At 45.2% G+C, this 12,933-nt stretch overlaps 1 protein-coding gene across 4 annotated transcripts in view; it reads left to right on the forward strand.

Annotated features, from left to right (window-relative positions):
• CTTN (cortactin) overlaps positions 1-12,933 on the forward strand; it is a 40,582-nt gene that overhangs the window by 22,109 nt on the left and 5,540 nt on the right. For all 4 annotated transcript variants that reach the window (XM_044436344.1, XM_044436345.1, XM_044436346.1 and 1 more), the window contains 5 exons: positions 1,465-1,520; positions 2,781-2,850; positions 3,357-3,505; positions 8,814-8,903; positions 10,915-11,098. In XM_044436344.1, the coding sequence (XP_044292279.1) occupies positions 1,465-1,520; positions 2,781-2,850; positions 3,357-3,505; positions 8,814-8,903; positions 10,915-11,098 (549 nt within the window). The remainder of the gene's footprint in view (positions 1-1,464; positions 1,521-2,780; positions 2,851-3,356; positions 3,506-8,813; positions 8,904-10,914; positions 11,099-12,933) is intronic.

Below are 12,933 nucleotides of genomic sequence, written 5' to 3' on the forward strand. Positions count from 1 at the left end.
TCGTCACTCTTTACCTGGCACAGCCACTTCTAACGCAGACTTAAGATGCTCACTTTGAATGGCCGGCATGGGCTGCAGGGAACCGATCGCCCAAAATACCTCATTGAGTTACTCTGTGCAAACACATCAGTCCAGCCCTTATCTGAACGCCAGTTATTTAAGCCAGCGAGCTTTTTGGCAAGTGGGCATCAGCTTGCATTTGGCGAGTTGGAGTGTGCACCGCACAGGAGTTCTGGTGTCCCCTGTGTGGTTTGCTGCTAGCAGATAGAACCTGACGGTTTGCTGTGGTCTGGCCCCTGGGCCATTCTGCTGCTATCCAGGGATGGCAAGTCTGGCACCTAAGGTGTGAGCAGCTGGATTCAGGTTTTTCCAGTTGTCACAGGAAGGCAACATTTTAGGTGTTCGTTTAAGCTGAAGGTGATTTTACTGCTTAAAAAAAACACCAAAGCAAAGCACGTGTCCTTTCTTTAAATGCTTTCTAGAATTAGCATTAGGAGTAGGATGTGAAATGCTCTGCTCCTTGCCACTTTTCTCTAGCTTAACCCATTTTGAAAGAAAGATCTATATATCTGTTTTTCCTAGGATTAGTAGTCATCCCAGGTTTTGGTAATGATACTAAAGGCATACTCATTCTCATAGAAAATATGCTGGTTTGAAACTTCACTTTTTCAATATTGTTTCACAATGTATCCGTTGATACAATAATATGTGGATTTATAGCTTAATTTAAATTATAGGCCCATGCGATTTTGTTCCAGTTTTTGGTACGTGTGCACACACACATGCACACACAGAGCTGTCTTTATACAAAACATTGAAATCAGGCAAGGTAACTATGAGGCCAATCAAAAAGTCAGAAGTGATTTTTCAAAAGCTTGTTTTACCCCTTTTGTTTTTCTGCAGTGTGTTTGTCTTGTAGAAACATGTGTGTCCTGCATTTAATTGTACTATTGGCAATTTTAACCAAGGTCATGTGGCCACTATTTCTGTGTCTTTAAGGCACTTAAATACTTGTTCCTTTGAAACGATGTGGTGTGTGGCACTCTAAAATGTTGGCATTACCGAAATTACAGAACATCCTAATTTACAAAGCTTGCATACCCACATGGTAGAGTAATCCAAGGCTGTGCTATAGAAGTGGTGTGAGGTAGGGATGCTGGGATGTTGTGGTCTGAGGGACAGCGTCTTTTCCTTTGCTTAGTTCCTGCCAGCCATCATGCAGTTTCATTTCAGCCAGTGAATGTGGAAGCATGAACCCGGCCCGCTCTGTCATGCACACCTGCTGATGCTTCTACCGAAGTCTGAAAATATACATCCTTCTCTCTGCATCTACTTACTTTGCTTGGCTGCAGTCATGGGGAACTCTGTGCATGCAGCTTCTTATAGTACTTCTCCATATTTGATAAAACCTAAAAGGGGGAGTCCAGCAGACAATGTAAAATAAACTTCTTTTCCTCTTTCTAGACTATTCTAAAGGATTTGGTGGAAAATATGGTGTGCAGAAAGATCGGATGGATAAGGTATGACAGTATTTTTGCCTAGCTCATAAGTCTAAAATTTTGTCCACGAGTTAAAGATGCTCTACCTTTAGAGCGTTTCTCGTGGATCCAAAGCATGTTCTGCCATACCCCTGGGCCCACTTCAGCACAGCCACAGATGCTTCTCTCTGCCAATGGAACGAGACTCGAGCCCATCTGGCCATCCCACATGCAGCCATCCTTGGGAATTAAAGTTGCTCTGTGACTGTACTGGTCAATATGGGGACATGGCAAATATTCTGATTGTGGCTACCTCAGCACAGCATCCACACTCACCTCCCCTGGTGCCTATGTGGTTCTCTGCCCCTACTACTACTGCCTCTTTTTGAATATATCGTGATCACTGTCATTCACTTTAAAAACTGAAGATTGCCAGGCATGGGCTCAGAGGCAGTTTCTGGAATGCAGCTGACAGGAGGCTGGTACTTTGTTTTGCAATGTGCCTGCCCATTTACTAAAAACTCCTGGAAGAAAAGGTGTGCAGCTGCAACCACTTGCTATGCATGGGTGGTGAGAGCAGGAATACATGGTAGGCATGTCATGAGCAGAGCCGTCTGGAGCCGGGGCCTAGGGGGCCCCTTCTGACTTGCTCTGTTTGTCATTTTTGTCTAGTCATTTTTGGGACATATCTAACAACAAATTCCTTATAGATCCACTGCCCCAAAAGGTTTGGGGACCTCTGCTCCAAACTGGAGTGCTGGTCAGTAATGTGTTTGGTGAAGGCACCTATTTCCTTTGCTACTTCATTTCATGGTGTGGAGTTGTGGCTTTGACAGCCAGTTGCTGGCTTTTCTGTTAATTTGTTTTTGGCATCTGAAAGCACAACAACTTGAATTCTCTGCTTTGTGGAAATTTACCTTTGAGCTTCCATTAAAATTATTATAAGTTTAAAACGTTCCAGTACCCAAACTGACAGCTGTTATTAATTTGCAGAATATCAACTGACATTATGGGGTTTTTGGATGTCTGTCATGAGAGACTCTATACAGAGTTTCTGCTGAGTGTGAATCTCACTTTTGAGTGCATTCCTTTGGCATTTTGGAAGGATCATAACTTGGTGACTGATCCTTTTGATCTGTCACCCAAGTATATAACGGTGACTTGTTTGAATAAAATTGAATAAAATATGTGCATACGTTTCTGATGGTTCCATGCAAAATACATGCAGTTATGCACATTGTCTAATCTTGTAATATATTTTTGTTTCTTACGTGAACCTGACTCAATCTGTCTTACCGAAAGAATGCATCCACTTTTGAGGATATTGAGAAACTATCTTCAACATATCAGAAGACAAAGCCAGTGGAAGCTGGTAAGAGAGTATTTTAAAGTGTGTTTGTGTGTGTGTGTGTCCTTGTTGGATGGTTTAGATTATCTTGGTCTCTTAAAGATCACCAGGCTCTCATTATGTTAGTACCAAAACCTTCTAGGTGCCTTTAAGGTTTTTATGCTTGTAATATTGCAGTCGAAATCTGAAAGACTGTTAATTGCTTTGTCTCTGTGATATCTATGGAAGACAGTATCATTCAAATGAAACATATCAAATTATCCTTAATCATATTACTGGAATTCCTCCTGAATTCTTAACTTTAAGTTGAACTTTTGGTTCGAATGGCTCATGTTCATAGGGTCTGCTCCTAGCAGGAAGTTGAATGAGTTCTGCTTCTCTGTGAAATATATTGCTCTGATCATTTAAATATGTAAAGAATTTGCTTAGTGTGCATTTTGATTGTCAGTTAACTTGAGAATTCTATTTTGTGCAGATCCGCTCAAGCCAATAACCTGTGCAATGACCATGTAGTGTTTCTAATATTGCAGCAAATACTAAAACAAGCAACATCAGAGCTAACTTTGAAAATCTAGCAAAGGAAAAAGAGCAGGAGGACAGAAGGAAGGCAGAAATAGAAAGAGCTCAAAGAATGGCCAAGGACAAGCAAGAACAAGAGGAAGCTAGGCGGATGCTGGAAGTAGGTGAAATTACTCCTCCCCCTTCACCCCCACTGTACGCGCCTTTCGGTTGAACAGGATGCTTGCTGAGAGGATGTAGAGCCTGCTTGAGAGAAAAATGAGGGCTGTCTCTGGAAGAGATTTGTCAGCTTGTTTGAACTCTACCTGATTCCAGATTCAGTACTACTTAGGCAATTATTCCTCCAAGACGGAACATTATTGAGCAGAAGGGAGTCTGTTTTTAAGCTAGCCATATGCTCAGAATCCATGCCTCCTAGGTGTCACAGCAATGCAAAGCATATAAAAGATGAGGTGTTGTCAAGCTGTTTCATTCAGCAGAAGCAAAAGGGACCAGATGGCATGAGTGGTACCCAAACGCGAAAAGGCATTGGCTAACAAGATTGATCTGAGGCAGGGTCACCAGGTGGAGGGAGCTCAGCTTTGTTTCTTGGCTACCTAATATCTGCGCCGAAGAGTTCAAACACGAGGTGGTGGGCTGACTTAATGAACCACCTTTTCCATATGTGGTATCTTGGTTGGTGAGAAATTAAAGCAGCACAGCTTGCCATTATATGTATAAAGTTTAGTAACAAATTAACTTCAAAAAGCACCCTTGTTAGGAGCACATCAACATAAAATACATGTCATTATTAGGGATGTTCCTGAAATTCAGATTTCAGTGATGGATTCATTGAATTCTGATTTATTGCATTCTTGATGAATCAGAGTTTGGGCTTATCTGAATTCCTCAGGGAGCCAAGCAGTTTCTGAATGTTTCTAGGTCTGGTTTTGCTGTGCCTGGACAGAAACCTCGAATACATGACATAAACCTGTTGTATGGTAGACAGACATGGCTGTGTGATACGCTTTGAGGAGCTTGTGAGCTACAAGCTGAGTTCTTGTGGCCGTTGTGGATTCTGCTTCAGAGCCAATATGGCTATCTCAGAACCAAATTGGCAGTTCACGCCAACCCAAATTGTGAAATCAATTTCTCAGCTCCAATAGGTTTTGCACACAAATAAAAAAGCCAGTATTACCTCAATACCATGTGAGATAGATAGATAGATAGATGTGGGTTGTCTACTCATACATGTCTAGTCAGACATCATCTGAACCACCCAAATGGGCAAGGGGAGAGAGGTCCATGAGTGTGGTGACAGTCGGCACCAACAAGTCAAAGGATCATAGGATAGTAGAGTTGGACACCCAACACGAGATCAAGTGAGGACGAAATTTTTAATTGCTTGACTTGATTTTAAATGTACTATAGCAGCTATATCTTCATTTTAGTTTCGCTCAAGTGTAGTTGCAGAACTCTCAGTCCAAATCTCAAAAGTCTCCCTACCTTCCATGCTGTGCTTTTAATCTAGGACAGTTCCCCCACCTATTTCCTATTCTAGAGCAAAATGGGCAAAGGACATTGTGAGGAGACACACATTTAAAGTCACATCTGGTTTAGGCCTCCTTTTCAAGTCCCACTGATATCCTAATTTTGCATCCCAGCTGGCTCAAAAGAACAAGCTTTTTCTCTTGACCTGCCGTTGCCCGTAACTTCTGATTCCTGTGGTATCGAGTGTCAGATGTCATTTTAAAAGAAAACAGTGCCATTTGGGTCTCACCTTTCCCCCAGTGCTAGCTCTGCTTTCATGGACGGACATGTTCACTGAATTCCTGTCTTTGCTTGAAGTTGCTGGTCTGCTAATCCTGCATTCCTTTTGCCTCTTGAATCGATTCACTGCATCCCCTCTTTCTGGGCCTCAGCCAACCTTGCACCACGACAGCCTCCCCCAACGTGGTGCTGTGCAGACGTGTTGCACTGCCTGGCACCCATAACGCCCAGCCATTTGCCATATTGCTGCAAATGATGGCCGTGTAGTCCAGTCTATCTGGACTGCACCAGGCTGGGGAAAGCTACATTAGTGCATTGCTCGAAGGGCTGAGCTGGCCATTTCCTATTGTTTGGTGAGTTGATCTCATAATTGCTTCCTAATCAGGCCATGCACACAGACCAAGCAGCTGGCTGTGATTAAAAATGGATTTTTTTTCCAAGTGATTTTTGATGTTGCACAAAAAAGCTTTGTCTTTGCTGGGAATCCACAGGGTGTGGTGTGAATGGTGTGCACATTTGTGGCCAATAAACTCCAAAGTGATTCTGTGCTGAGAAACTAAAAATGTTATAATAGAGGAGATCTGAAGTTTGTCTTAAGCATCAGTGTCGTGCTGCTTCAACAAGAAAGCCAAATTTATGAATACTCCTTCCTATATCCTTTTCTTTAAAACAAAACTGAATAAGGAGGTTCCAGGGTGAGAAAAATCTTACAGAAGTTCATAGCAACTAAATGATTCAGATGTAAAATAAAAGGTCAAATAAGCAGAGAGCCAGAAAAAGAAAAATCAGTAACAAGGGTAATTTTATGCTACATACTTCTCAAATGTTCCTTGAAAGCCTCACACCAAGTACTAATCAATCAATGTCATGGTATTCTAAAAAGTCTCTAAAATGGCTTAATTCATCCAGTCCCTAAAATCAAATGTCTCAAATTCTGTTAAGTATCACCTTGAGCTGGTTTAGATGTGACAACTAAATCAGTTTGTCCATCAAGTGTGTGCCTCAGACTCATGGATTCCCTCATTGTCCAGGTCATTCTAACTCCCTCTCCAATTTCCTGGTTTCCCCTTAACGGGTAAAATACAGTTTGCTCTTTCTAAACCAGAACTGAAAATCTCTGAATTTGGGGAGTGACAGCAAACAGTAGTTTTCCAACTCAGATATCATTGCAAACTGCCAGTTACCAGTACCTGGAAGTGGGGGAGGAAGGAGTTTGAGAACTCAAGGCTCAGACCTTGTGGCCAAGTGGTGAATCATAGAATCATGGAATAGTAGGGATGGAAGGGGCCATGAAGGCCATCCAGTCCAACCCCCTGCTGTTGCAGGACATCACGTTACACCATCCATGGTTTAGGTGTTGCATCTTAACCAGCCCAGGGAGTACTTAACAGAACTGGACATAGAGTCAGGGTTGTATTCTTACATGTGTATGAATTTGGTGATTTTAGGGGCCTTTAAAAACACACGTGCATGCACACACACGCGCACACACACACCACCATGATACTGAATCATTAGCATCTCAGCGTGACATTCAAACAAAATTCAGTCAGTATTTATTTATTTATTTTTATAGTGTAAATTCCCCTTTGTCTGGCTTATCTTCTTCTGGATATCTCCTTGTTTGACCATCTCTTATTTACATTGGAATCCCGGCCCCCCATCTCTGTTAAAGAGACTTACAATAGCAGCACAAACCATTTGCTTTAATAGATCCCTGGTAATAGAAACTGTTGGCACCCTACTGATCCATATTGGGCCCACAGTGTCGGGAGAGCACCAGGGGGAGGTATAAATATCCTCTTTATCCCAGTTGCTAAGGTCCCAGTCCCACACGTAACCGCTGTGCTTTCTGTAGAGGAAGAAAGTAATGTGCGTTCTGGGCCTCAAAGCTGTGCTTTAATTTCCTTTGGATGAACCAGGTGAGGGCTTGTAGCAGAGAGTCAGCTCCCTTCCTTTTGGACTCTGGTTGTGTGTAAATGAACGTTTGCACGGCGTGGGTGCTGTGTGCACAATCCATGTGCTTCAGCTGGGTCATAACGGGAAGGCAGCAGCCGTAACGGCTCTGCAACCCCAGAGCTTGGATCTGTGAATCATTGTCCAGAACAACAGATCACAGGACTGTGCTGCATAGTCAAGACTATAGAAGGGAGGGGAGGCTGCAAGGTTTGAGCTAAATTGCTGGCAAAATGCAGAGACGGGTCCTTTGTAAAATATGCAGAGCCAGCTGGAACGGATATACTGGATCTTTTTGTGAGGAGTGGAAAGCGTCAGCTTCTTTTTAGTGCATTCCACTAATGAAAATAATTTGGCTGTATCCTTGTTCTAAACTGATACCATTTTTATCCAAGTTTTTTTCCTGCATTCCTGAAAAAAGCAGTTCATTTAAAACTAAGAAAAGAAAGACAAAGCAAAGCAAGGTGGTGGTTTAGTGCTTATTTCTAACCAACACAGATATATTGGATTATTGCTTCTTGACGTCTACCTCTTTTGGAATGCCTTTAGACAGAAAAAGAGCCCTACAGTTTAATCTGGAGAAAATTACAGGCAGCACCTCCCAGCATGGGTTTGCCTCGTGCCACCCACTCTGACTCTTGACTCGGAGCCATTAATGCGAAAAGGAATTGCCTGTCAGCTGTAGAATGTACAGACTCGGTGAAACAAAATGCAGCAGTTCTGTGATGCTCACATCCAGCACACATGGGAGCAATTTCATGTATCAGACCACAGCTTTGGGGCTAATCCGCTCCTCTCCCAGCTCCGTAGCCATGTCTTGCCTAGTTAGCCGGGGAGCAGGACAAGGGAAGACACTTACAGACCTATTCCCACCACCGATCACTCTCGGTATCTTTTATCTATGGTAAGCCATTTTTATAGTTACCGTTCTTGCAGATTGTGATTCACAATCAAGATAATGACTGTTTATGTAAATTGAGTGTAGTAAAAAGTCACTGCTAGCCCAGTGCTATAGAAGGAACTGGAAGAAGATCATGCTCGATGCCTTTGAATGTGTATCATATTAAACTGCATGAGCAAGTATTAAAATAAGATCTTGAAGCCTGCTTTCTGAATTAAACTGAATCTGGGGAAGACTAGCACACCATTCTTGGCTTCTCCAGAAAGGGACACAGCAGAAGAATGTTGCCAAGTAGGTAAAATAGGAGGGCTTGGTTTTTATGTCCTCTGATTCTTCCTGCAAAGAAACCCCTGTGGAAGTCACCTGCATGCTGCACCAACCACGCTGACAGGGCGCTTTGTGAGCGGGAGAAGAGCCAACGCTGAGCAGCGCTGCTGAAAATTGTGCTGTCACAGTTGTGCAGCTTGTCTCTGGGAAGTGGCCCCGCTCAGCACAGTAATACCAGCTCACATGTTACTTGCTGCATGTGGCCATAGACACAGGGTAACTCCTCTTGGACGGTGTAAAAACTTGTGGATGAGCTCTCTATGTTTATTCCTTTTGTTTCATATTTTCTCCACTTTAGTATTCTCTTGGCTGCCTTTGGTTTTAGCCTACTGCAGTGCTAATACGGAATCATAACTACTCTATCATAACCTTGATCAGGATAACTCAGCTACAGAAAGATGGCTTTCTTCCCCACAAATAACACAAATTACTCTCGGGGGTGTGGAGATTGGCACATGTCACAAGCTGCCTCTCGTTGTACGTGCTACAAGTGTTGATGTGATGCATCTTTGCTCTTTCTGTCTTTTTGCTAAAGGAAAAAGCCAAAGCCAAGAAGGAAACGCCTCCTCCGTCTCCCACCCCACAGAAGGTGGAAGAAAAGGTGCCTTCCAGTCCCGTCTATGAGGTTAGTTCGGCATTTAAAACAGAAGAGGGGCGCAGCCCCTCAGACTCAGGGACCGGAAGTGGCACTCGTGGGCCCCCATCTGGCACTGCAGGGACCCCAGGATTGCCGCACCCTCTTCCCTTTCCCCAGCACCAGTCATTCTGTGATTTTCTAGTTTCTTTGCATCTTCCTTCAAAGAAGGTTGAAATGCCTCTTCCAAGGCTTGGCCGCTTGGCAGTAAGAGCTTTAAGGTCAAGTTCGTTGGTCCTCCCACCCTCCCCTCTTGGCCTTCAGCCCTACCCACCATTTGAATGCAGCCCCCCATGTTTCTCCAGGATGGAATTGGACCCTTTGACCGAAAGAGGCTCTGAAGTGCTGAAATAAAAGAAGTCTTTCTCCAGTGCTTTTGATACAGCAAACAGACTGGGTTAATGTAAAAAAATAATTGGTGGAACTAGCAATGGTGTTTTTGTTGATAGCTCTTGAATAAATGCCACAAGAACTCTTCTGGAACCTTCAGAATATCATAGACAGGTTGTGTAGCCAAACAAGTAATAAGTAACTAAATCAGTGCTGGGGCTCAAGTCAAGTGACTCACTCCCAAGTCCGACTCAAGTCGCATCAGTGAGCAGCAGTGAATGAGTGACTCGAGTTGACTCGAGGTTTCTACCTTGTTTATGATCAGGTTGCTCCTGGGCTTACCATGTGGCTGGAGATCCTAGAGGGCAGACACAACACAGTAGAGGCAGTGGGAGGGAGGGAGTTTCAAGGGGGTGGGGGTTGAGATGGGGGGAAGGCAAGACTGCAGCTCTTCTTTTGGCACACTTTGGCAGGAAGTGCAACAGCCTGCCTTTTGGGGTTACTATCAGGCCTTGTTCAGGGCAGACTCCAGAACACTGGGATCAATATTATCAAGTGAAAGTTGGCCAGAGGAAAAAAAAGGCTGTTTTGGGGGGGGCTGAAAACTTGTATGTTGCGGTTATTTATCAGGCATTGTTCAGGGCAGGCTCCAGGACACAGTGATCAAATGTGAAACAACAGCACAGAATTTTTACAATAAATTGTGGTTGAAGCAAAGAACATCGGTGCATCACTGAGAGAAGCAGGGAATGGAAGATCCATGGGGGGTTTACAATTCTCCCACCCTTCCACACCCACCCTACTGCCACCTCCCTTTTTTCTGTTTAAGTTGGCTCTTGAGGCTTGAGAAAAGACTCAAGACCTGACTAGAAAATTTCTGGCACTGACTTGAGACTTGACTTGGACTTGAAGGGAAAGACATGAGACTTGGCTCGAGACTTGGGGTAAAGGATTTGAACACTTCTCTGAGCAAGATAGCATCGCATACCATAGCTCACCGGGAGAGCACATGGCTTGCATGCAGGCGCACTCTCATGCTAAGGTCCCCGTGCTTAGTCCCCTGCATCTCCAGTTGAAAAGGAAGGATTGGGTGAAGGGCCTTCACCAGAGATCCTGTGAAGTGCTGCCAATCTGAGCAAGCACCACTGGAGCAGATGGAGACATCGGGGTCCTGTCCTAAGGCAGCTCCCTCTCGCATGTCCTCAGTTTGCCTAACAGGTCATGAGGATGGCCTTGTAGTGAAACTGAACAGATTAAAACTGGCACATTTCACAGGGGATATATCAAAGCAGGGGAGAGGGAAGGGATTGACAAAACGCTTGCGCGAATGGCCACCCCGTATGTGACGAGCCAGTGTCCACCGCTCTAGTACTTCACATGCTGTGCGTGGCACTCCCACAGGTGGCTGTGATGGGTCCACTGCCCCACACCCCCGGCTTATATCTCTGGACACCAAAACAGCTGCCTGAGGTACTCATTGTTATAACTTTGGGGGAAGCCACGTGCAAAATGCCAGAGTCTGGACAGTTCAATGAGCTGATTTCGATTTTGTCACCGTCTTGGTGTTAGTTGCATCCTTTCCACAGAGAACTCTGTTCTGCCCACTTCGGCAGTGACATGAAATATGAAGGGCTTTCTGTGCTCGTGTAATTGCTGCCTTGTGGTCCCTTAGGATGCTGTTTCCGTTGAGTCTGGCTACAAGACTTCAGATATGAATTATTCAGCTGTGCATGAGCCAGAAACCAACAGCAAAGCTGAAGAGTCTGATTATCAAGAAGCAATCAGTCAGCGGGAACCGCAGTATGAAAGCGAGACAGCTTATGAAGCGGCCGGGGCAGGAAACCAGTATCAAGCAGGTCTGGCACCATCTGTTCCTAACTAGGAATGTTCTTATTATACTGTTACTGAAGGCAGATCGTAGCAAGATCAGCACTTAAGCTGAGTTCTGCTTGTGCTGGTGGAAGGGGAGGGGGAAATCTTTGTGAGTTCTCCTTTGACTTGTGCTTCAGACGGGAGGAGCAGCATCATGGGAGGTGATGGAGGGGGAAGGGAGCCACAGTGAGGATCACCTGCCAGCGCCAGATTCTATTTTATTTATGTATTTATGTATTTATTTATTTATTTATTTAGGAGACTTCTATGCCGCCCCATTCGCCGAAGCCTCGGGGCAGCTCACAAACCATAAATAAATAAAATTCAATAAAACAATATAAATTAACAATATAAATTAAGTCGCCCTGGCCAAAGAATAAAATGAATAAATAATATTAACAATTAAAATAACATTTGAATAAAAAGGTCTTCGCCTGGCGCCGAAAAACAAATAACGATGGCGCCAGGCGGACCTCTCTGAGGAGTGCATTCCATAGATTGGATGCCACCGCAGAAAAAGCCCTCCTCCAAGTACTCACCCTCCTAATTTCCTTCACGGAGGGTTCCCGGGGAAGGGCCTCTCCCGCTGATCTCAGGGGGTGGCCGGGCATATATGGACGTAAGCGCCCCTTCAGGTAACCAGGACCCAAGCCGTTTAGGGCTTTATAGGTCATCACCAACACCTTGAATTGGGCCTGGACTTCAATGGGAAGCCAGTGAAGCTGCCGGAGGACTGGAGTCATGTGAACATAACGCCCAGTCCCCGTCAGCAGCCTGGCAGCTCTATTTTGAACCAATTGAAGTATCCAGACCATCTTCAAGGGCAGCCCCACGTAGAGCGCGTTACAGAAGTCAAGTTGGGAAGTCACCAACGCGTGTGTCACTGCCACCAGGCAGTCGTTCTCCAGGTAGGGATGCAGCTGATGGACCAGCCGAAGCTGAAAGAAAGCGCTCCTTGCCATTGCTGTCACCTGAGCTTCCAGTGAAAGCTCTGGGTCGAGGAGCACTCCCAAGCTGCAGACCTTGTCCCTAAGAGGGAGTGCAACCCCATTCAGGACTAGGTTCAATTCACCCTCCCCGAAGCCCGATCTGCCAACCAACAGGACCTCCATCTTGTCCGGACTGAGCTTCAGTTTATTGGCCCTCATCCAGCCCATTACCTCGGCCAGGCACCGGTTCAGCACCGCCACTGCCTCACCTGGATTGGTGGAGAACAAGAGGTAGAGCTAGGTATCATTAGCGTACTGATGATTCCACAGCCCACACCTCCTGATGACCTCTCCCAGCGGTTTCATGTAGACATTAAACAGCAAAGGGAACAAAATGGACCCCTGCGGAACTCCATGGCATAGCTGCCATTGTGCAGAGCCATAGTCCCCCAGCACCACCTTCTGGAATCGGTCATTGAGATAGGAGCAGAACCACTGCAAAGCAGTGCCTCCGACCCCCAATCCCGCTAGCCTATCCAGAAGGATACCATGGTCGATGGAATCAAAAGCCACTGAGAGGTCCAGGAGAACCAACAAGGATGCACTCCCCCATCCTTCTCCCTGCACATGTCATCGTACAGGGCGACCAAGGCAGATTCAGTACCGCACCCGGGTCTGAAGCCGGACTGAAATGGGTCCAGATAATCAGTTTCATCCAAGAGTGCTTGGAGTTGTCCCGCCACCACCCGCTCTAACACCTTGCCCAGAAATGGGATGTTGGCCACTGGTCTATAATTAGTGGCCATCTCTGGATCCAGTGACGCTTTCTTCAGGACCAGTCAGACTACCGCCTCCTTTAAAGGGGCAGGTACCCAACCCTCCCTCAGAGA

This window comes from Varanus komodoensis, unplaced genomic scaffold (assembly GCF_004798865.1).
Source record: "Varanus komodoensis strain SLA01 unplaced genomic scaffold, ASM479886v1 scaffold3, whole genome shotgun sequence".
In the NCBI taxonomy this organism is placed as follows: Eukaryota; Metazoa; Chordata; class Lepidosauria; order Squamata; family Varanidae; genus Varanus; species Varanus komodoensis.